The following is a 25496-nucleotide window of genomic DNA, read 5'->3' as shown; positions in this document are numbered from 1 at the left end:
TACATGGATGGGCAGGGAATCACTGAGTCACAGCAGGTTCTGAAATTTTGTAACCAACAGAAAACTGTCTGGATCAGGGATAGGCACCAAAATGCTGCACCACAGACTCAGCCACAGACATGGGGGCAATTAATCTGTACATAAAGTGTATAGCCAAACTAATGCCATCAAAACACAGTCGGATGTAAAACACATTTCTCTCTATTTAGTGAGATACCCGGCATTGTTTTTGCTTGCACAAGTAGTCAAAGTCTGCCCGTACACTTGATACCAGAAGGACGTGGAGGCTTTGGGCGGCACAGTGGCGCAGTGGTTAGCACTGCAGCCTCACAGCTCCAGCGACCCGGGTTCAATTCTGGGTACTGCCTGTGTGGAGTTTGCAAGTTCTCCCTGTGTCTGCGTGGGTTTTCTCCGGGTGCTCCGGTTTCCTCCCACAAGCCAAAAGACTTGCAGGTTGGTAGGTAAATTGGCCATTATAAATTGCCCCTAGTATAGGTAGGTGGTAGGGAAATATAGGGACAGGTGGGGATGTGGTAGGAATATGGGATTAGTGTAGGATTAGTATAAATGGGTGGTTGATGGTCGGCACAGACTCGGTGGGCCGAAGGGCCTGTTTCAGTGCTGTATCTCTAAACTAAAAAACTAAGGGTACAGAAGAGGTTTACCAGGATGTTGCCTGGTCTGGAGGGCATTAGCCATGAGGAGAGGTTGGATAAACTCGGATTGTTTTCACTGGAACGACGGAGGTGGAGGGGCGACATGATAGAGGTTTACAAAGTTATGAGCGGCATGGACAGAGTGGATAGTCAGAAGCTTTTTCCCAGGGTGGAAGAGTCAGTTACTAGGGGACACAGGTTTAAGGTGAGAGGGGCAAAGTTTAGAGGGGATGTGCATGGCAAGTTCTTTACACAGAGGGTGGCGAGTGCCTGGAACTTGCTGCCGGAGGAGGTGGTGGAAGCATATACGATAGCGATGTTTAAGAGGCATCTTGACAAATACATGAATAGGATGGCAATAGAGGGATATGGTCCCCGGAAGTGCAGAAGATTTTAGTTTAGGCAGGCATCAAGATCGGCGCAGGCTTGGAGGGCTGAATGACCTGTTCCTGTGCTGTACTGTTCTTTGTTCTTCTTTGTTATTTGATATAGCGATGTGGAGAATTCATATAGATGTCCATCTGTTAGGAGTGATCTTGATCTCTTTCTCTCCCCTCTCTCTTTCTCTCTCCCTCTCTGTGTCCATCTCTCTCCCCTATCTGTGTCTACATCTGTTCCCTCTCTGTGTCCACCTCTCTCTTCTCTCCACCCCCCGCGTCCCTTTCTCCCCTCTGCCTTCTCTCTCTCCCCTCTCTGTGTCCATCTCTGTCCGCTCTCTCCTCTTCTGTGTCCCTATCTCCCCTCTGTCTCTCTCTTCCCTCCCCTCGCTCTCCCCTCTCTGTGTCTATCTCTCTCTCTGCTCCCCGGGCCATAGTTGTAAAGAGGGCTGCCTGAGTCTCAGCGTGCTCCCTCCGTGCCTCTAGCTGTTTTCTGGCCCACTTCCTGCTCTCCACTTGGCCTCCTCTCCCCTGCAGCAGCCATTCTTGCTCACTCCCTGAACTGTGCGAAAACAGCTGGGGCGGCCAATCCCAATGTACCTGTGCCGTGAACCGCCAGTCAATGCTCACCCCCGTCTGGGCAGCCCGCTGTCAGTCACAGATAGTGACCAATCACAGTCAGGCGACCGTTGCCCATCGGCAGCAGGTCCCGTCTACCCCCTCCGCCTGACATACACTTTTATAGGAGAGCCATCAATCAAAGCTGAGCCACGGGCAGCCCGCTGTCTGTCACAGAGGATTGGCGGTCTGGATGGAAACTTTCGGCGGGTTGGATTCTGGTCCGCAGGCCATATGTTGGATAATCCAGTTTTAAAATAACCTAGCCACTAGATTATTTTAAAATGCAAATTTAAAGGCTTGCAGCAAGACATTTAAATTTACCATGGACCTCAAAGTTTTTAACCACAGACACTGGTGTCTGTGTATGGACATGGTGACGACCCCTGGTCTGGATGTCAAGGCCTTGGAGAGGGTGCGAAAAGATTTAGCAGAGATGAAAGACTTTAACTCATTCTAGAAGACTAGAAAAGCTGGGATTGTTCTTAGAGCAGAGTAGGTTATGGAAAGATTTAACAGTGCAAAATTGTGAGCGATTTTGACAAATAGGGAGAAGCTATTTCTACTGGTGTTCTTCTAGACTTTCCCCTCTGCTCTTTAATCCTCTGTTTCTTTAATGCTGTTTTCTTTTTTAATATCTCTTCCCAGGCATAGCCTGCAGCCGCTGACAGGAAATGAGACATGGATCAGCCTTTGAATTCAATTATGACGCTTGACTGCAAAATTGAAACTGAAACTCTAGTTGCAGCTAAAGGGTCACCTTCTGTTCAAAACCGCCCTCCAAAAAACCAGTGAATTGATCTGTTTTCCTGGAAAAAGGGGATGGGCTGATACCTCATAGAAGAATGAGGAACAGCTCTGTGGTAGGAGCAGCTTTTAGTTAAGCAATCACAGCAATGTCAGTAAGAGATTGAACAATAACACGGTCAAATAAACAATACCAAGGTACGTGTAGCCAGCTTATAATCTGTTTGTCTTTTATCCACTCACTAGGATCGTTTATTTCTCATTTCCAGAGCATTAAATAGATTATTATATTGCGTATTTTCTCACATATTGATTGACTGCCTTTCATTTATAAAAAATGGCAGGCTCAAATTCCACTAGGGAACTGGCAGGGAGATCAACAAAGGGAGTAGAGAACTGAGCAGGTCTCAGAAAGATTGTGCTTTTATGCCAAAGAGGACAATTCACACTGTGTGGGAGGGTTAAGGTGGGGATTCTCTTTGTGGTCTAGAATGGGTAAAAATATCAGCAAGGAGGAGGGGCCAGTAGGATGGTGTCAGTTCCCCCCATCCCCCGCCCCCCCACCCCACCCCCCGCACTGGAATTCCTACAGCTCCCTACCTCCTGAGTGCCCAGTGATCAGTAAACTACAGGCCAGTTAACATAACATCTGTCATAGGGAAAATGCTAGAATCCATTATTAAGGGGTTATATCAGGACATTTTAGAAAATCATAAAGTGATCAGACAGAGTAAACATGGTTTTGTGAAAGGGAGATTGTGTTTGACTAATTTATTAGCGTTCTTTGAGGAAGAACAGTGGTGCAGTGGTTAGCACCGCAGCCTCACAGCTCCAGCGACCCGGGTTCGATTCTGGGTACTGCCTGAGCGGAGTTTGCAAGTTCTCCCTGTGTCTGCGTGGGTTTTCGCCGGGCGCTCCGGTTTCCTCCCACATCCAAAAGACTTGCAGGTGATAGGTAAATTGGCCGTTGTAAATTGCTCCTAGTGTCGGGAGGTGATAGGGAATATGGGGTTACTGTAGGGTTAGTATAAATGGGTGGCTGTTGGTCGGCACAGACTCGGTGGGCTGAAGGGCCTGTTTCAGTGCTGTTTCTCTAAATATAAATAAAAAAATAAAATAACAAGCAACGTAGATAAAGGGGAACCTGTAGATGTGGATCTCCATAAGGCATTCAATAAGGTACCGCATCAAAGTTACTACACAAAATAGGAGTTCATGGTGTAAGGGATAACATATTCATATGGCTAGAGGATTGGTTTGCTAACAGGAAGCAGAGAGTAGGGATAAGTGGGTCATTTTTGGGTTGGCAGGATGTGACTAGTGAGGTGCCACAGGGATCAGTGCTTGGGCCTCAACTATTTACAATCTCTATCAATGAATTGAATGAAAGGACCAAATATATGGTAGCTAAATTTTCAGATGACACACAAAGATAGCTAGGAATGTAAGTTGTCAAGAGGACATAAAGAGTCTACAAAGGGATACAGGGTAGGTTAAGTGAGTGGGCAAAAATCTGTCAGATGAAGTTTGCTGTGAGAAAATGTGAACTTGTCCACTTTGGCAAGAAGAATGGAAAAGCAAAATGTTATTTGAATGAAGAGATATTGCAGAACTCTGCGGTCAAAGGGATCTGGGTGTCTTGGTACATGAATTACAAAAAAGTTAGTATGTTGGTACAGCAAGTGATTAGGAAGGCAAATGGAATGCTGTTTATTGCAAAGGTAATAGAATATAAAAGTAGGGAGGTTTTGCTACAGCTGTACAGGGCCTTAGTGAGACCACATCTACTGTGTACAGTTTTGGTCTCCTTACTTCAAAAAAGGATAAAATTGCCTCAGAAGCAGTTCAGAAAAGGTTCACTTGACTGATTCCTGGGATGAAAGGGTTATCTTACGAGGAAAGGTGGAACAGGATGGACCTATACCCATTGGAGTTAAGAAGGATGAGAGGCAGTGGCGTAGTGGTAATGTCACTGAACTAGTAATCCAGAGGCCCAGGCTAATGTTCTGGAGGCATGGAGTTGAATCCTACCACGGCAGTTGGTGAAATTTGAATTCAATTAATAAATATGGAATTAAAAAGCTAGTCAAATGTTGACCATGAAGCCATTGTCGATTGTTGTAAAAACCCATCTGGTTCACTGACATCCTTTAGGGAAGGAAATCTGCCATCCTTACCTGGTCTGGCCTACATGTGACTCCAGACCCACAGCAATGTGGATGACTCTTAACTGCCCTCTGAAATGGCCTAGCAAGCCACTCAGTTCAAGGGCAATTAGGGATGGGCAATAAATGCTGGCCTAGCCAGTGATGCCCACATCCCACGAACGGATAAAAAAAAACAATTATTGAAATATATAAGATCCTGAGGGGACTTGACAGGGTGGATGCTGGAAGGATGTTTCCACTTATGGGCAAGACTAAAACTGGGGGATACCGTTTAAAAATAAGGGGTCACCCATTTAAGACGGAGATGAGGAGAATTTGTTTCTCTCAGAGGGTCGCTAGTCTATGGAATTTGCTCCTCAGAGAGCAGTAGAGGCTGGGTCTTTGAATATATTTAAGGCTGAGTTGGACAGATTCTTCATAGACAACGATTATGGGGAGCAGACAGGGAAGTGGTGATGAGGCCACATTCAGATCAGCCTTGATTTCATTAAGTGTTGGAGCAGGCTTGAGGGGCCGAATGGCCTACTCCAGCTCCTAATGTGTATGTTTGTATGATCTGCAAGTTGGAAAGAAGTACCGAGATTCAAGTCCACCAGAAAAGTCCAGATCTTTGTCTTGGCCTGGAGCACCCCAGAATTCTCAGCCCTCTAATCAAGGGTTCTTCAACATTTAAAAAAAAAAATCACTTGCCTGAAACACTGGCTTGCATGTGCACCTACCCTCCCCGACCACCTCCCCACACCGCCACAATGTTTATGAAGCGTCAAATCTTCCTGTTCCACTCCCAGACCAAGTTGTGACCATATTGATACAGGCACCTACAGCCCTGAAATAAGGCTTTGGCCCAACTAGTAGGTGCCCCATATAGTTCATGTTCCACTCCAAACTGAAAGCACCATCCATCTTCTCACCCGATCTGTGTATCTATCTGGTCCTTTCTCCCTCATGTACCTATCCAGCTTCCCATTGCAGACATTCATACTATTTGCCTTGACTACTCCTGTGATAATGAGTTCCACATTCTTACCACTTTCTGGGCAAGTACATTTCTCCTGAATTCTTTATTGGATTTATTCGTATGGTCCTGAGTTTTGGACTTCCCTCAGAAGTGAAAATGTCTACCTTACCTCAAACCCCTTCATAATTTTAAAGACCTCTATTAGATCACTCAGCAGCATTCTTTTTTCTGAGAAAGGGTTGAGGTTTTTAATTTCTGTTCAGTTAGGATTTCACTTGCAGGGCAGTTGCTGCTAGGCAAGTCAGGTATGACATGAGATACGGCCGTGGTTTGTTTCATCAACAAATAGCGTGAAAGCACTCAGGGCCTAGGTCCTCGCAAACAGGGTGTGACACCATGGGCTGAATTTTCGCTACGGGGGTGGGAAACAGGAGTCGGGACTGTTTCCAAGTCCTGAACCCACCTCCTCCCGGGAAAGCAGTCACTCATTGGGATTTTGACTGGGGCTCCCCCTTAATTGGCATGGAACCAGGTTCCCAGTCCAATTAAATGTGGCGGGCGTGCTCTTGAAGATGGAGGGTCAGTCAGAGGCCTTTCCGTTTTAGAGGAACAGCAGCTTTCAATGGATGGTAAGTAACTGAAAGGGCGCTTCAAAATGGAGGCATCTTCTAACCAACCTTTTTTAAAACTTTCAATAAAAAAACAGAAAAAGTACGCAGACCACCACTGTGGCGCGGGCGGGGGCAGGGATGGTAGTGGGGGAGTGGGGAGGTGGTGTGGAATCCCTCTACAGGGTGGCCTTTGGCTGCACCCACGCTCAGGTAGGCAGGGAGGGCCTGTAGGCCTGCCTGGAGCACTGGTTCCCTGGCCTGCCGTTGGGTGCCTGCCGCCAGGCAGTTAAACTGCTCCCTATTGCGTCGGAAAACTGGAAGCTAACTGGAAAATCCCTTTAGCCCTGCTAGCCCCGAACCTGCCTCAGCAAAAGTGGTCAGCGCCGAGTATGGGGTCAGGAAACTGGCATGTCGACCAGCGCCGGTGTTTTTGGGCCTTTTCCAACTCCGTACCTCAGCGTGTTTCAACAACTTTAGCAGAGAAAAGAACGATTAGTAGGAAGAAGAAGGATTTGGCAAGAGATTGGATAAATACTTGAAAGGAAGAAGTTTACATCATGGAGAAAGAGCACAGGAGTGGGAGTAATTGGATAGCTCTATGAAAGAGACGGCACAGGCACCATGGGCCTAATGACCTCCTTCTTTGCACTATCATTCCATGAGTCTAAAGCGTTTTTGTCTCTCACTTGATAGCCTTGGTACATCCTGGGGATCTAAGCAGATGCGTAGTGTGCTGTTCTTCTTAGGTATGACTACCATCAAACTTATCAATGAGGTTGGCATTGTTACAGGAGTGATGATGTCCTGTCTGACTGGACTATCCAGGGGTTCCTTCAGCTTATCCCTTAAAGTCACTGGTACATGACGTGGGACACTTTGGGCCAGATGTACTGTTTTGACGATCCTGATCTGGTATTCTCCCTCTACATGTCTGACCCCATCATTGAATACCCAAGGATGATGCAGTATTAAACACTCCTTGGTTAGTGACTTGTAGTAATTGATCTTTTACACTGTTATTCCAGTAGACGGTGATCCAGTAATTTCATCATTATCATTGTGCTTAATGATGTCCATGTGCAGGCAGGCCTTTCTACTTGGCAGAGGCCATGTACAGTCATACTTTCAGATAGCTTACAATCCAGTTTACATTTAGAGACACTGCACACAGTTGAACCAGAATTTGTACTTGTCCTCCAATGAAGAGACTTGTTCCGCTATAAGCTACAATCTCTTGTTGCTTTTTGATATATGTGAAGCAGAACTACATTACATTGTGTACTCAGGCCTATTTGAAATCTTAGTTAGCTACATGTTTCCAGCTTAAGTGTAACACACTCCAAGTCATCCAAACCTTATTTATAGTTCTATGTCTATTGCTCTAGCTGTCTGCCTGTGTGCAGGCAATTCCTTTACGTGACATTTCTGTGAAATGGTTGCTCTTTTTGCACTTGTTGCACATCTTTCCAAAGGTTGGGTACAGTTCCCTCTTGTGGAACTCGTGTTTATTCCTACAGTTTCAGCATTCACAAGTCTTTGGGGATTCTTTAGCGAAGTCTCGAAGCTTGCCTCTATCGTGCTCCTGCATTCTCCTATTGAATTTATATCTCTCAGAAGGAACATTACTGCACGGTTGGCAGTACTGAGCAAATTTCCCCAGTACCAGCTTTAATATGTCTCAGTCTCCAGTCTCGGTCCAGTCCTGCTACGTGACACAGACTTCATGTGCTTCTTCCTCTATTCCCGTGAGAAGCATCGATACCTACATTAATTCCGGCTCCTGGATGAGCTTCCAGGCTCGCTCAAATCTTTTCCACTTTTCCACCACATTCGTGTTGTGGTTTTGAGAACCTGAGGTGGTGCACACTCTTCTGTTTTTGGGTAACTTTAAAACCCATGCCAGTTACAGAGATGCCCACCAAAATAGTGAAAGTTGCTTTCAACAATCACTGCCACCACTACCACCTCTTTAAATAGTAGGTGTAGCTGTGAGTTGTTACAGAGAGGATACAAAGTTAAAGTAAATTCCTAGGAGCTGCAAGCGTTTTCTGCTTACCAGATCACATCAGAGAAGAGAGGGGGAGAGAAAATGAAGGAATCACCTGACGACTCAGAGGCACGCATTTAGGGCGGCACAGTGGCGCAGTGGTTAGCACCGCAGCCTCACAGCTCCAGCGACCCGGGTTCAATTCTGGGTACTGCCTGTGTGGAGTTTGCAAGTTCTCCCTGTGTCTGCGTGGGTTTCCTCCGGGTGCTCCGATTTCCTCCCACATGCCAAAAGACTTGCAGGTTGATAGGTAAATTGGCCATTATAAATTGCCCCTAGTATAGGTAGGTGGTAGGGAAATATAGGGACAGGTGGGGATGTGGTAGGAATATGGAATTAGTGTAGGATTAGTATAAATGGGTGGTTGATGGTCGGCACAGACTCGGTGGGCCGAAGGGCCTGTTTCAGTGCTGTATCTCTAAACTAAACTAAACTAAACCGATGTGCATATCGCATCACAGAAGAATTAAAATGAGGAGAAAATCACAATGTTAATATGCTGGGAGTTAGCAAGAGGATAGGTAATGAGTGTGTGGGACTTTGTATGGGAGAAGCCTACCATGTTATTAATTAGCTGCTATGGTCTCGAGACTAGGAAACCAATCCTTTTGAGGCCATGGATTAAGATTTCACAAGCAGTGCTTTTCGAAGAAGAGCAGTTTGGTTCTTCCCAGTTTTCTGGTCAATATTTATCCTTCAAGCCACATCACTAAAATACATTATCTAGTTGTTGTCGCATTCGTGGGACCCTTGTGTGCAAATTGACTGCTGGGTTTCCTACAACAGTGACGCGCTGAGTTGGTAAAAGGCACTGTATAAAGTGCAAGTCTTTCTTTTTATCCTGGATTTAGCCAAACCCAAAGCAGATGTGTCAGGAGGCCTTTTGATCTGCTCTAGGGCCTTGAGTGACCAAGACCAAATGTTGCTCGGGAAAGTGCAGTGGTTGGCGAGCCAATCCTTCAATTGGCAGAGCAAAGGCTGCATTCTCTGACATTGCAAGAGCCCAGGATAGACACTCTCACCTGGCCACAAATTGGACATGCAGAGGTGACCTCCATGAAGTGGGCCAGATATTTCCATCTCACCAAACTGTGCCACACTTTCCACCCCAGGAGTGCCAGTAAAGGTCGTTGCTTACTTGTATTGACTTAAGTACGGGATTTAGAAAAGTTTTTTTTAATCCCTAGCTATTTCTTTCTTATTCCATCTTGGATTACCAATGAATCCTAAAAAAAAAACAAGTTGAACCTTTTGGGTGCTGAGACTGGCTTGTTAATTGTTCGGGTTCCATGTTTTGCAGTAATGTTTCTGAAAGAACACGATCAATTAAAAACCTATTATGATCATTACTGTGAAATTATGCAAGGTGGAATTTAATTATAGTTGAGTGTTGTCAGGGTTAGTTCAGGGAGGAAGTCTCTAGGTAAGCACTTCTCAGTGAAAGTTTCGATCTGATTTCAAAATGTACTTAATTAAGGGAAACAGACAGGGTAAATAGAAATTATTTATGCAGCTTGGGAGTCTAGTACTCGGGGGCATAGTCTAAAAACTACAGCCAGATCTTTCAGCAGTGAAATTAGGAAACACCTCAACACACAAACAGAATCACAGATTTGTTACAGCACAGGAGGAGGCCATTCAGCCTATCGTGCCCATGCTGGCTCTCTGAAGGAGCAATTTACCTAGTGCCACTCCTGCCTTCTCCCCATAGCCCTGCGTATTCTTCTTTTCAGATAACAATCCAATTCCCCCTTGAATGCCTCGATTGAACCTTCCTCCACCACTCTCTCAGGCAGTGTATTCCAGATCCTAACCACTCACTGTGTGAAAAAGCTTTTCTTCATGTCGCCTCTGCTGCTTTTTCCCAATTACCTTGAATCTGTGCCCTCTTATTCTCAATCCTTCCACCAATGAGAACAGTTTCTCTCTATCTACTCGATCCAGATTCCTCATGATTTTGAATACCTCTATCAAATCTCCTCTCAACCTTCTCTTCTCCAAGGAAAACAGTCCCAACTTCTCCCATCTATCTTCATAACTGAAGTTCCTCATCCCTGGAACCATTCTTGTGAATTTTTTCTGCACTCTCTCCAATGCCTTCACATCTTTCCTAAAGCGTGGCACCCAGAAATGGACACAATACTCCAGTTGAGGCCGAACCAGTGTTCTATACAAGTTTAAGATAACTTACTTGCTCTTGTACTCTATGCCCCTATTAATAAAGCCTAGGATACTGTATGTGTTATTAACCGGTCCCTCAACCTGTCCTGCCACCTTCAATGACTTATGCACATACACACCCAGGTCCCACTGCTCCTGCACCCCCTTTAGAATTGTACCTTTTATTTTTTATTGTCTCTCCCCGTTCTTTCTACTGTAGTGAAGTTTGGAACTCTCTTCTGCAAACGGCAATAGATGCTAAATAATTTGTTAATTTTAAATCTGAGATTGATAGATATGCATTAACCAAAGATATTAAGGGGTATGGGGCAAAAGTGGGTATATGGAGTTAGGTTGCAGATCAACCATGATCTCATGGAATGGCAGAACAGGCTTGAGGAACTAAATGGCTTCCTCCTATTCCCATGTTCATATGTTTACGATGGCATTAACTGAGCACCACCAGACACTAGAGAAGGGAACACTAGCCATGGTTTCTGCTCCTGACTACCATCCAGTGATTGCTGTTGAGTTGGGGTCAGCTGAGTTTGGATATGGTAGGATAGTGATTATGTTATTGGACTTGTAATCGAGACGCCTGGATTAATAATCCAAAGGACAAGAGTTCAAACCCTACCATGGCAGCAACGCCTCCTCTAATTTTTTTTTGCTTTGTGTGGACTATTCATTTAAGTGTTGCAGGACCTTTTAATTTTTTTTTGCATGGCTGAAAACACGCAGTAACTTAAAGGAGCAGGCTTGTGCTCAGTCTACGTGGGAACTTTCAGGTTCCACGGCAGTTTGAGGATTTGAATGCAGCTTGGAAAAAATTAAAAAGCCTGAGGTTATTAAAAGTGGCTATGAAGCTGTTGGATTGTTGTAAAAACCCAACTGGTTCACTAATATCCTTTATGGAAGGAAACTTGCCTTTACTAGCCTGTCTGGCCAATATGTGACTCCACTCATATACGAACATATGAACATACGAATTAGGGGCAGAAGTAGGCCATTCGGCCCCTCGAGCCTGCGCCACCATTCAATAAGATCACGGCTGATCTGCTTGTGTTTCGAATTCCATGCTCCCACTTACCCCTGATAACCTTTAATTCCCTTGCTTAACAAGAATCTATCTACCTTTGCCTTAAGAATATTCAATGACCTCGCCTCCAACCCCTTCTGAGGCAGAGAGTTGCAAAGTTGCACAACCCTCAGACAGAAAAAAATTTCTCCTCATCTCTGTCCTAAAAGGGTGACCCCTAATTTTAAAACAGTGCCCCCTAGTTCTGGACACACCCACAAGAGGAAACATCATTTCCACATCCACCTTGTCAAGACCGTTCAGGATCTTATAAACTTCAATCAAGTCTTCCCTCACTCTTCTAAACTCCAGTGAAAACAAGCCCAGTCTGTCCAACCTTTCCTCATCAAACAAGCCGCTTATTCTAGGTATCAATCTAGTAAACTTCCTCTGAACCGCCTCCAACGCATTTACATCCTTCCTTAAATAAGGAGACCAAAACTGCACACAGTATTCGAGATGTGGTCTCACCAATGCCCTGTATAACTGAAGCATAACATCCTTACTTTTATTTTCAATTCCTCTCGTAATAAAGGATAGCATCCATTAGCCTTCTTTATGAGTTGCTGTACCTGCATACTAACTTTTTGTGACTCATGCACTAGAACACCTAGATCCCTCTGCACCTTGGAATTCCGCAGTCATTCTCCATTTAAGTAATACTCTGCTTTTTTATACTTCCTGCCAAAGTGAACAACTAGACATTTTCCCACATTATACTCCATCTGCCAGATTTTTACCCACTCATTCAACCTATCTATATTGGTCTGCAAGCTCCTTAAGACCTCCTTACAAATATTTTCCTACCTATCTTTGTGTCATCTGCAAATTTAGCTACCATGCCATCGCTCCCCTCATCTAAATCAGTGATATAAATTGTAAAAAACACAGACCCCTGCGGGACTCCACTTATCGCATCCTGCCAATCAGAAAAGGACTATCAATGTGGTTGACTCTCAGCCACCCCCTGGAGTTGCCTGGAAAGCTAATAGTTTCAAACTCCAACAAAAATACAACGGCTGTTCAGAAGCACCTTCTCAGGACAATTCAGGATGAACGATAAGTGCTGGCATTGCTAGTGACTCCCACATCACAAGAATAAATAAAAGAAAACTGTGATGCTTCCATGCTCAAATAGCCCATTGACTCTCATCGTGAAGGCTTGCATGCAAATAGTGACAATCCTGACGTGGCATCAGATCATACCAGATATGCATGAAAATGCACCCAGCAACGAATCAACTCCTTCAGGAGGGAAGGATTAAAGGAAAACAATCAAATGAAACATGAAAGTTTGAAATCTTCCTGTAAAAAAATTGCATCCTTATAACTTCACAATGTCAGCTGTGAGCAAAGATCAAAGTTCCTTGACTCTATTCAATTCTGTTGGAGCTGAGTTTCCTTATAATGTGCTACAGCTCCATCTCGTGGTTATATCGGGGAATGGCAAAGCATTTCGCCCTCGATTTTTGCTCGACCTGCTCCTTGATGTGACTAGAGGGTGGGGTGGGGAATTCTTTGGGGGCTGGTTCCCTGCTTCCTCCCACCACTGCTCAGGTACTACCCCGAAAATGGCAGGAGACATATGCTGGTCTAAATGTGGGCTAACATGGAAGGAAAGGCTTGCATTTATACAGGGCCTTTCATTACCTCAGGATGTTCCAAAGCTCTTTATAACCAATGTTTTTTTAAAAGTCATTCGCAGGATGCAGATATTGTTGACAATGCCAACAATTGTTGGCTATCCCTTATTATCCTTAAGATGGTGGTGCTAAACCGCCTTCTTGAACCGATTATATTTTGTCATTGCAGTTTGGTTGAACTGATTGGCTTGCTCGGCCATTTCAGAGGGCAGTTAAGAGTCAACCACATTGCTGTCGGTCTGGAGTCACATGTAGACCAGACCAGGTAAGGACGGCAGATTTGCTTCCCTAAAGGATATTAGAGATGGCTGTTTACGACAATCCAGTAGTTTTAAGGGCGTTATTACTGAAGCTAGAACTTTGTTCCAGATTTGTTTATTTAACTGAATTGAAATGTCCCAGGTGCTGCTCTGGATCATTAGTTCAGGCCTCTGGATTACTAGCCCAGTAGCACTAGACCACTATACTCCCATACTCAGGATATTACTGTGTTAATGTAGGAAATGCAGCAGCCATAGTTATGCACAGCAGTGAAAGAGGAAGGTAAGACACTGGCTGGGATAAAAATTGATAAAGGGAAGGTATGAGAGATACTGGATGTACTTAAATTTGAAAAGTCACCAAGATGGGATGGGATACAACAACAACAACAACTTATTTTTATATAATGCCTTTAACTTAATAAAACGTCCAAGGTGCTTTACAGGAGCATTATAAAACAAAGTATGACACCGAGCCACATAAGGAGATATTAGGTCAGATGACCAAAAGCTTGATCAAAGAGGAAGGTTTTGAGGAGTGTCTCAAAGGAGGAAAGTGAGGCAGAGAGGTTTAGAGAGGGTATTCCAAAGCTTGGGGCCTAGGCAGCTGAAGACCCGGCCACCAATGGTGGAGTGATTAAAATCAGGGGTGCACAAGAGGCCAGAATTAGAGGACCACAGATATCTCAGAGGGTCTTCCCACCACGGATGTATTTGAGGTGGAGGCGGGAAGATGATGGGGTCCCCCCCTGCCACCATCATGTCTGATTAAATGCTCTCCCCACCTCCAAATGTGCTGCAGGGGAGAGCATATAATTCCCCCCATTTTTATGTCCAATTATGGGAACCGCAATTTTGGAAGGATGCGAAGGCTTTAGAAAAGATTTACGAAAATGAGATGAAAGTCTTCACTTAAGTGGAGACATTGGAGAAGATTAGGTTGTTTTCCTTTGGGAAAAGAAAGTTGAGAGAAGATTTGGTAGAGGTGTTTATAATCATGAGGGGCCTAGATGGAGTAGATAGAGAAAAACTGTTCCCATTGGATGAAAGGTCGCGAACCAGAGGATTTAAGGTGATTGGCAAAAGAACAAAAGGTGAAATGAGGAAAAACCTTTTTACGCAGTGAGTGGTAAGGAACTGGAATGCACTGCCTGAGAGTGTGGTGGAGGCAGATTCAACCATGGCTTCCACGGGGAAGTTGAATAAGCACCTGATAGGAAAAACATTGCAGGGCTCTGAGGAAAGGACGGGGATGTGGGACCAGCTAAATTTGTCTTGCACATAGTCAGCACAGACTCAACAGGCCAAATGGTCTCCTTTCGTGCTGTACTCATTCTAAGATTATATGATTGTAGAAACTCCCACAAAAAGCAATGTGATAATTGAGCGGCACAGTGGCGCAGTGGTTAGCACCACAGCCTCACAGCTCTAGGGACCCAGGTTCGATTCTGGGTACTGCCTGTGTGGAGTTTGTAAGTTTTCCCTGTGACCATGTGGGTTTTCGCCGGGTGCTCTGGTTTCCTCCCACAGCCAAAGACTTGCAGGTTGATAGGTAAATTGCCCTGAGTGTAGGTAGGTGATAGGGAATATGGGATTACTGCAGGGTTAGTATAAATGGGTGGCTGTTGGTTGGCACAGACTTGGTGGGCCGAAGGGCCTGTTTCAGTGCTGTATCAATAAATAAATAAATATTGGCCTGATAACCTGTGTTTTTCAGTCATCTTGATTGAAGGATCAATAATGATCAGCAAGCTAGAGAACGCCCCTGCTCCGCTGTGATATATTGTCATGGGATCTTTTACATCCACCTGAGAGGGCAGAGGAGGCCTCAGTTCAACATCTCATCTGAAAAATAGCATACTCTGACAGCGTAGCACTCCCTCAACATTGCAATGGAGTGTTCGCTTAAATTATGCACTCAATTCTCTGGAGTGGGACTTAAAGCCACAACCGTCTGACTTAAAGACAAGAGAGCTCCCAACTGAGCCACAGCAAACACATGTTGTACATGTGTGAAAATGACAGGGTACATGATGGCATATTTCCCATTATTTGTACTCTGCTAATACTGGGGGCTAGGACAGCCTATGTGTCCCTGTGTGTTCCTGGTGACCAGCATTACTAGGTCTTTAAATTTTAAATGTCTTTCAGATAAGACATTAAACCTCAGGTGGATGTAAAATATCCCACAGCATTATTTTAAAGAAGAGTAGGGAAGTTTCCTTCACTGGTACTGTTGTGTGATTGCCTTTAAGACCAATGCTTCTAAGATCTTTGTATGCTAATGAGCTAAGTACCAGGCCACAGTCATGTGACTAGAATCCAGATTCACTCTGCTACAGTAACACCCAGAGTAATGTTCTGTAGATAGTTAGCTCTGTACTGTGTAATAGTTGAGCTGAAATAAACCTGTTGTCAGACAGCATAAAAAGAACTCATTATATGATGGCAGCTCTTCATTACATTGTGGCAGCTGTGGTGAGAAGACAAAGTCTAAGATTGAAGACCACAGGTCAATCAGCTCTGAAAATGACCTTTCCTACAGCCAGAAGAGAGAAAGTTCAAGAAAAAATACTGGCTCAAAGAGTGAAGAAAAATAGAACTTCCCTCTAGCTGTATAAGACAGAGCACAGAACAACAGGCTGCAAGTAAATTGGCTGAGTCATTGTGTCAACGGTTGAGGAATCTCAATTATAAAGAAAAAGCTCTGAAGTGCTTAAAAAATTGATTTTTTTTCAAAGCCTCTGTTAAGCAAAAAACAGAGAAGACCCAATTCCTCTCCCAGGCTGATTGAAGTCAGCACCATTACAGGAGACGTCTGAAATCAAAAAGCACAGGAATCATCCATTCACACAGTTCGCAGCTAAGGCTTTAAAAATCACCGTTAAGCCACTCAAGTGTGAAGAGCTTCCATTCAGCAGCCAAAGGTTTAAAAAACATAAAACAACTCAAGTGTGAAGAATTGCTTATTGAACGGCTGTATAAACAAACTCTGACAGAGAAAAAAGACCACTTGAAATGCCTATTGCACAGTTGTGTAAACAGACAGTTAGAGTGCTGGAAGGTAGATAAACAGACAAGCACTGCTAAACACCTGTCCCTGTCAATCAAAGCAGCCTAAAGAGTGTTTTTAAAGGGGAAACAGTACAGACTCATAAAATAAGTTTTAAAGCAAGTTTTAAGCAAAGAACACAGAAGAATGGATACCACATTTCACAGCATGAACTGGAAGGCCATTGATATCCTATCTGAGTTCCAACTTTTCAAACAGATAATGAAGTTATGCTTTACAGACCAAGTAATTGTAGCACCAGAAAAAAACAGGCTGTGAAAATAATGATAGCAATTGGAAATGAGGGATTACACATAATAAATACCTCAGGCATATCTGAAAAGGTCCAAAAGATCCCACAGCCATATGAAAAGTGCTAGAAGATCAGCTCTGAATAAGACTAAATTTTAGAATACACCACTTGGAATTGAAGTCCTACAGGTAACAGCCAGAGGAATCAATAGACCAGTTCATCAGTAGATGCCGTAGTAAGAGCAATGAATGCAATTTTTCAGAAGCTGAGCTGTCAGACCAAATAATGAAGCTGGTAATTGTATCAACAACCATTGAAGTGTTTCAAAAAGACCTCTTGGGGGAAAAAGAAAGGTCAAAACATTTATGCGCTGCTGGAAGATGGCAGAAAATACAAAGCCATTGTAGCTGGACAACAGCATCTGCAAGCACTAGATGCAGCCAACAGTATCAGCACCATAACTAGGTTGAAAAGAGCAAGCAAGCTGTGTGGTAAATGTGACGAAGTTATCCTGCATTTCAAGACCTATGCAAGGTGTGTGGCACAAAAGGATACTGGGCCCATCTATGCAAGAAATCTGGCTCTGAAGACGCAGCCAGAAGTCACAGTAGGGTGCAGACAAACAGAAGACAGGTACAGCAACAAGGCAACAGCGGCAAGGAGAGCTCCAGAGACTGACATAAACACAAGCTGATACACCAAGTCTGCGACGAAACAGACCTGAGACAAGACCCAGAGAGAAGTAAATCTTAGTGAGAAGATGAACAGACGTTCCACATTGTGAACCTAACACATCATGTTGATGAAGTCAAACAACTGGAAGCTCTCGCCACTATCAACATCATGTGTCCAAAGAAAGCTGGCAAACACACAGGGTTAAGATTGACACCAGAGTTAGTGCAAACACCCTACCAGTCTGAATCCTGAAGGATATGTACCGGAGTCTTTGGAAATCAATGATCTAACTGACAACTGTCAAGTTATCTGCAAACAACAGGTCACCCATCCCTTACAATGGCACATTAAAAATGTAATGCAGCTATGGCAAGTCAGCATAGAAAACACAAATATTCTACCTAGTAGACACGAGCGGAGCAGCAGTGGCAGGAATAGCAGCGTGTAAGGGACTCAACGTCACAACCATCCACGAGGTCACCAAGGTACCAATCACAGCAGAAGAAACCAAGAGCACCCGCATGGGCACCATCAAACGGTGCAGTCTGGTAACCCAGCAACAACACAGCTGTGCCGCGACTTCACTTCTGCTCTCCAGAGAACTGCCAGCACCACCATGAACCAGAACGGACAGGTACTGCCATGAGGCCAAGTAATCCGCCCCCAACAAGTCCTCGACCTTGAGCCCAAGACCCTCAGATACAGAGGATGAGGAGAGGTGAAGGACACACAATGTCCTGAAGAGGCAGAGGAGGAATGAGTTGAAGCATTGTCTGTTAGCTCTTCGAGATGAGGTGTCAGAACTTTCCAAGAATGACTAGGCCTCAAAGGTGGCTATCTTGAGGAAAGCAACAGAGTATGTTAGCAGGCTGAAGGCAGAACAACAGAATCTGATGCAGAGAGGGAGAAACTTCAGAAAAAACAGCAACAGATAAGACGCAAATTCCCCGAGCAAGAGTTGTCAAACCACCGAAATGATATATGGACTTTTGAGCCTCTATACTTGTAAAGTTCATAATCTCTACAACTGTATAAATGATTTTGATGTTATCTAATTTTATGTATTTTTACTTTTAGCACATGAGACTTATCTTTGGAAAGAAAGGGGATGTTGTGTGATTGCCTTAGTATGCTAATGAGCTAACTACCAGGACACAGTCATGTAACTTCAAGCCAGATTCACTCTGCTATTGCAACACCAAGAGTAAGGTTCTGTAGATAGTTAGCTCTGTACTGTATGATAGTTTAGCTGAAATAAACCTGTTTGAGATCTTCAACCAACTGGACTCCATACATAAGAGCAAATACTGCAGATGCTGGAACTCTGAAATGAGAACAGAAAGTGCCAGAAATACTCAGCAGGTCTGGCAGCATCTGTGGAGAGAGTAATAGAGTTAACGTTTCAGGTCTGCAACCTAGGTCACAGGCCTGAAACGTTAACTCTGTTTCTTGCTCCACAGATGCTGCCAGACCTGCTGAGTATTTCCGGCACCTTCTAGACACCACACATCTCATTTATGTTGCATCAGACAACATAAAAAGAACTCATTACATGGTGGCAGTTCCTCATTACAGGTATTATTTTATCTGGTGATGTAAACAGATCAGGTCTATTATTGCATTTCAACTTAGAGAAAGGATCTGCGTTTATATAGCATCTTTCGTGACTTCAGGACATCCCAAATCAATTTACAGCCAATGAGGTGCTTCTTTTAAATATAGTCACTGTTTTAATGTAGGAAATCTGGCAATTTATGCACAGCAAAGTTCCACAAACAGCAACAAAATAAATTAGCATATAATCTGTTTTTAGCGATCTTGGTTGCGGGTTAAGTATTAGCCAAGAAAAAGGTAGGACAGCCCTGCTTCTTCCCTAAATAGTGCTATGGGATCTTTTACATCCATCTGAGAGGTTAACGAGGCCTTGGTTTGATGTCCCATCTGAAAATCAATTCAACAATGCAGCACTCCCTCAGTACTGCACTAGGAATCTCAGTCTGGATTTAGTGCTCAGGTCTCTGGAGTTGGGCTATGAACCCATAACCTTCTGACTCAAAGGTGAGAGTGCTCCCAACTAAGCATGATCCATTTCAGCCCATCTCTGAAGAAAGCAATTGAGAAGGTTTCTTTGTTTTGTTCTGTTTTCAGGAAATGGCCTGCCTGTTGTACACTGAGTATGAAGAGAAAATTCGTCCTTACATTGATCTCATTGATTCTCTGAGAGAATTGGGCTTGGATAAACATATAGCCCTGCCCACCATCGCTGTGATTGGGGACCAGAGCTCGGGGAAAAGCTCTGTGCTGGAGATGCTGTCTGAGGTGGCCCTTCCCAGGGGTATTGGTAAGAAGAATATTGTGCATATTCTCTCTGCCTTTGATGGTACGCCATGGGATAGTTGCGTTCAAACATGTAGTGTACTCATAGTAATTGCCTTTCTCCCAGCTCTTTTAGCAGGGGCACTTACCTATTCATTTGAATCTTTTTTTGACTCAGTAGAGTCGGAAACCAAAGAAGCGAGTTTCCTCGGAGCTGCCTCCTGCATCGTCGCTGTAACTTCAACAGCAGTCAGACGGAAACTGGGGATCTCCACCGCCCATTTGACAAAGTTACGACAGAGGAGTGGGAGGCAGATCCAAGGAACTATCCCAGCCCAGGAGACTGATGTGTAAATTGAACTCATCTGATCCACAATATCAGCAACAATTCACCTTTATAACAAGAGTTTTACAAAGTGCTTGACATAGAGGAAGATGGTAAAAGGGGAAAATCAGAGAAGGGGGAGTTGAAGGGAATGGTCCCGTGGAGGCTATTGGAAGCAGGAATCTAGGGAGGGAGTACCACAGGATGGGAGTGTACTAACTGAAATGGCCCACAGTAGTGGGACAGTTGGATTATGGGGGCCTAGGTGTAACCTGATGTCAGAGGAACAGGGGTTGCCCATGGTCACAAAAGGAAGTCATTGGGTGATGCAGATTGAGGCATTTCAAAGAGTGGATGAGGATTTTAAAGTCGATTTGCTGGGATGTGAGGAGCCAGTGGAACTTGGACAAGACAGGAATGATGGGAGGATATGGATTGTGGCACTTTGAGTGGGTTGTAATTTGGGAAACATTGAGATAGCAAAACTTCAAGGTAGTAGAGGCAACGTCTCTTATCCATTTCCGTAGCTGTGCAATAATATCACTTTATTTCCCATTGGGGGTAAAATTCAACTTCATCCGAGGGGTACAAAACAGACAGGTCATCCACTATCCAGTCTGCCCAAATTTCTATGGTCTTCGACAGTAATGAAGATTGGATGGGGTGTATAATGGGCAGCCTGCCCTGCATTCCCGTCAAAGTTAAATTTTACACCCATTGTGTTTTTGGCCACTTTTCTGCCCACCTCTAATGAAGGTGCTGTTTCAGGCTGGGGTACAGTTCCCATTGGCATCAGCAATCCCTTGGCATGCCACCCAATTGAAAATTCTTCATACAGAGAGTGGGTGTTGATGGACTATTTGATTAATTAGGGATTCGGGTGGGGGCATCACTCCTGAGTGGTTTCCAGCAAGAGACATGGGGTAGTACAGGAATCCTGGGTGCTGAGGCCATCTCATGGTTGTACCGGCTGAGTTCAGCTGATGCAATGTTAAATATAAGATCATAGAAATAGGAGCAGTAGTAGGCCATTCAGCCCCTCAAGCCTGCTCTACCATTCTATAAGATCATGGCTGATTAGATTGTGGCCTCAGCTCTACTTTCCTGCCACTACCCACCCGCCAGCTCCCCCCCCCCCACCCCCCACCCCATAGCCCTTGACTCCCTTGTCTAAAATCTGTCTAACTCAGCCTTGAGAATAATCAATGACCCAGCGTCAACTACTCTATGAAGAGAATTGCAAAGACTAACAACCCTCTGAGAGAAGAAATTCCTCCTCATCTCCATCTTAAGTGGAACACCTCTTATTTTGCTCCCTAGTTCTAGATTCCCCCATGAGAGGAAACATCCTCTCAGCATCTACCCTGTCAAGCACCCTCAGAATTCTATATTTTTCAATAAGATCACCTCTAATTCTTCTCAACTCCAATGAGTATAGGTACAAACTGCTCAACCTTTCCTCATAAGACAGCCCATTTATCCCAGGAATCAGCCTAGTGAACCTTCTCTGAACTACTTCCAATGCAAGCATTGTTACGACCAAAGGCAGGAGTTACGACCAAAGCAATGTTCATTCAGTACCACTACTCCACAGGTCACAGCATAAAGTTTCCCACCTACCAAAGAATAGCCAAATTAAACACGATTTATTTCCCAGACTGAAGCACATCAAACCAGGTTTCTTTAAACAACAACATTAACTATTTATTAATAACCTAAGTCTTAAACAATAATGAGATAACTCTATATGTGAAAGGTTTCTTTTAAAACGTCTTATTCTTCCTAACCCTCGTGCACACACTGTCATGCAGACCCCGCCCCCCCCCACCTGCCAAGAATGAGGCATATTAATTTTGTCATATGAACATTGATTTTAAACTGTTGCTGGAGTGAAGAAAGGACTTGTTAAAAAAAATCACCAGACACTTGGCTGGATGGACATTTGCATTCTAACAGACAGTGTCTGTGGAGACAAAGGACTATTCCCTGGTCCACTTAACCCACAATGGACTTTGATCACCAGACATTGAAGGTGAGGCAGCTAAAATTCCAGGATGACTACTAAGATAGCAGAATCCACAAACAGAAGTGGTCAAACCAGCTGGTCACGTGACTGACTTGCTGGGCATCCTGGGAGTTTTTGATTTGTGTCACAGAGAAAGATTCAGAAGGCTGTTTGAACTGGAACCTGGAACAAGGAAGCCTCTGTCTCTCTCTTTCTCTCTCTCTCACTTTCTCCCAAGCCACCGGACCCACAGAAGCCACATAAACCTCAAGAGAGAAAGGACTCCAATCTTGAAACAAGTTGAAGCATGCACTGGGCCTCAACAAATTGCAAATCTGACCAGCAACCAAAGATGTCACAACAAACTCAAAGGACAGTAAAATAGCAACCCATCTATTGCCTCAAACTTTTCCCCTTTACTCTTTTTTACTTTTCTGTCCTTATCTGCATGTATGTTTATCGCGTATACATGTTAGCGTGGTCATGTCGCATATTCACAGTCAGTAACCGGATTAGAGTTTAAGATTAAGAAACTTCTACCTTTCTTGTTTAAAATCTAAGAAAACCTGTCTGAATTGATTTCTTTGCCTTACTATTGGAGCAATGAACAAGGAGTCACTGAAAGGGGGAGCTAAAAACATGGTGTTTTTAAAATTAAACTCTGTTATGGTTAAACCAGGCAAAGGCTAAGAGGGAACCCCTAGACTCCTTCTCACCTGGTTATAACAACACACATACATTTTAAAAAATGGTTAACTGGGGAAAAAGGATATTTTGGGTTTACCGCTGTATCTGGCAGGATGTCTTCGGTATGGTGAGGTGTCCCAGAGTCAAATAGTCACAAGCCACTGGAAGTCTCTCCAGGCAAGGTTGATGAACGGTTTGTGATTTGTAGGCATTCAAGGCAATTGTCTGCAGCAGGCATCACACAGGTCTTTCAGCAAAGGTAAAGCAACAGTTCTGTTAGGTTTTGAAGCAGCAGTCTAGCAGTAGAAGCTTTCTTGAAATTTCAGGATCTCCCAAAACACAGGAGGCAACAGGAACCACTCTTGAGGCAGGGATTCTTCAAAGACTGGAGGCAATAGGACATACAGGGGTTTCTTCTCTGAAAAGCCGTCTTCTTCTACAGAGAGAAGTAACATTTTTTCCTGGGTCTTTTTTCTCTCTCCAAGCCACATTTCAAATGGAGGATTTCTTTTCAAGAGATGCAAGTCTTCCTTTATAGAAAGGGATCTTTTTCTCCAGTCTCCAGACAGGTCACTGCCAGGTTTCAACTGTCTGCTCCTTGTCCAGCTCACTGGTTTTTTCACAATCCACAAGTGAAACTAACCTCAACAATCAAGTCACGTGACAATCATAAATCTTGACCTGTCATTCCCCTGCTGAGTTGTTTAGAAACAGGTGCCTTGCAGTCTGTGTATTTCACTCAGTTCAAACCCAGCAAGTTTCAGAGGAAATCCTTTCCTCTGTTTTAAAAAACACACAGAATGCTAAGCTTTCAATACAAAAACAAAATTCTTGTAACAGGATATCCCTCCTTAAGTAAGGCGATCAAACCTGTACACAAGTGCATTCTCACCAATGCCCTGTATAGTTGTAGGAAGACTTCCCGAGTTTTATACTCCAATCCCCCTTGCAATAAGTGCCAACATTACATTTGTCTTTCTAATTACTTGCTGTACCTGCATGTTAGCTTGTTGTGATTCATGTACAAGGATACCCAGATCCCTCTGTCGTGCAATATTCTGCAGTTGCTCTCCATTTAAATAATATTCTGCTTTTCTACTCTTCCCACCAAAGTGCACAACCTCTCATTTTCCCACATTTTTGCCCACTCACTTAACCTATCCATATCTCTTTGCAGACACTTTGTGCCCTCCTCACAACTTGCTTTCCTACCTATCTTTGTATCGTCAGCAAATTTTGCTGCAATACACTTGGTCCCTTCATCCAAGTCATTAATATAGATTGTAAATAGTTGAGGCCCCAGCACTGATCCCTGTGGCATTTCACTAGTTACAAGTTGCCAACCTGAAAATGTCCCATTTATCCCAACTCTTTGTTTTCTGTAGTTATCCAATCCTCTATCCATGCTATTGCCCAAAACACCATGAGCTCTTATCTTGTTAGTAACCTTTTATGTGGCACCTTGTCGAATGTCTTCTGGAAATCCAAAACAGTACATCTCCCCTTTATCTACTCTGCTTGTTACATCCTCAAAGAACTCTAATAAATTTGTAAAACATGATTTCCCTTTCATAAAACCATGTTGACTCTGCCTGATATGATTTTCTAAATGCTCTGCTACTACTTCTTTAATAATGGATTCTGGCATTTACCCATTGACAGATGTCAGGTTAGCTATAATTTCTTGCTTTCTATCTCTCTCCTTTCGACATTTAGGAAGGACAGGCAAAAAGGAAAAGGATGTGGGATAGCACTGTTAATAGAGGATGAGATCAGTACATTAGTGAGAGAGGATCTTAGATCAAAAGATCAAGATGTGGAATCTGTTTGGGTAGAGCTATGAAACAGCAAAGGGCATGAAACACTGGTAGGAGTTTTTTATAGGCCACCAAACAGTAGTGGTATTGTAGGGCACGATATAAATAAGAAAATTAGAGGAGCATGTAACATGGATAATAGATGGTCATGGGGGACTTCAAACTACATATAGACTGGGTACACACAATTAACATTAATGCTGTAGAGGACGAATTCCTGTAATGTATATGAGATGGTTTTCTAGAACAGTATGTTGAGGAACCAACCAGAAAACAGGTTATTTTAGATCTGGTATTGTGCAATTAGCAAGGGCTAATTAATAACCTTGTTCCAAAGGAACCTTTAGGGAAGATTGACCATAATATACTGTGTATTTTAAGTTTGAAGGTGATGTAGTTTAATCGGAAATAGGGTCTTAAATCTAAACAAAGAAAACTGTGAGGGTATGAGGGGCAAATTGGCTGTGGAAGATTGGGAAACTACATTAGATGGTAAACAGGCAATGGCTAGCATTTGAAGAATTAATACATGGTTTACCACAAATTTACATTTGTTTGAGGCACAAAAACCCAGCAAGAAATGTGATACAACTATGCCTAAAAGCTTCTATAGGTAATTAAAAAAGGAAAAGATGAGCAAAGACAAATGTGGGCCCATTACAGGCAGAGACATGGGAATTTAAAATGGGGAATAAGGAAATGGTAGAGAAACTAAACAAATACTTTGTAGCTGTCTTCACAGAGGAAGATACAAAAAGCCTTACCGAAATACTACAGAACCAATGAACTAGCGAGAATGAGGAACTGAAATAAATTAGTATTAGTAAAAAAGTAGGACTAGAGAAATTAATGGGACTGAAAGTTAATAAATCCCCTGGAACTGATGATCTACATCCCAGAGTGTTGAAAGAGCTGACTGTAGAGATAGTGGATGCATTGGTGATCATCTTCCAAGTTATATAGATTCTGGAGCGGATCCTGAAGATTGGAGGGTAGCAAATGTAACCCCACTATTTAAGAAAGAAGGGAGAGAGGAAACACAG

At 43.6% G+C, this 25496-nt stretch overlaps 1 protein-coding gene across 1 annotated transcript in view; it reads left to right on the top strand.

The window, feature by feature from the left end:
* The first annotated feature begins 2390 nt into the window (after positions 1-2390).
* The window catches only part of LOC137374694 (interferon-induced GTP-binding protein Mx3-like), a 56231-nt gene continuing 33125 nt past the window's right edge, over positions 2391-25496 (top strand). The window contains exons 1-2 of the mRNA XM_068041203.1: positions 2391-2596; positions 19452-19644. Coding sequence (XP_067897304.1) covers positions 19455-19644 — 190 coding nt within the window. The 5' untranslated portion in view covers positions 2391-2596; positions 19452-19454. The remainder of the gene's footprint in view (positions 2597-19451; positions 19645-25496) is intronic.

This window comes from Heterodontus francisci, chromosome 10 (assembly GCF_036365525.1).
Source record: "Heterodontus francisci isolate sHetFra1 chromosome 10, sHetFra1.hap1, whole genome shotgun sequence".
NCBI classification, from domain to species: domain Eukaryota; kingdom Metazoa; phylum Chordata; class Chondrichthyes; order Heterodontiformes; family Heterodontidae; genus Heterodontus; species Heterodontus francisci.
This window is presented reverse-complemented; position numbering and strand designations above follow the sequence as displayed.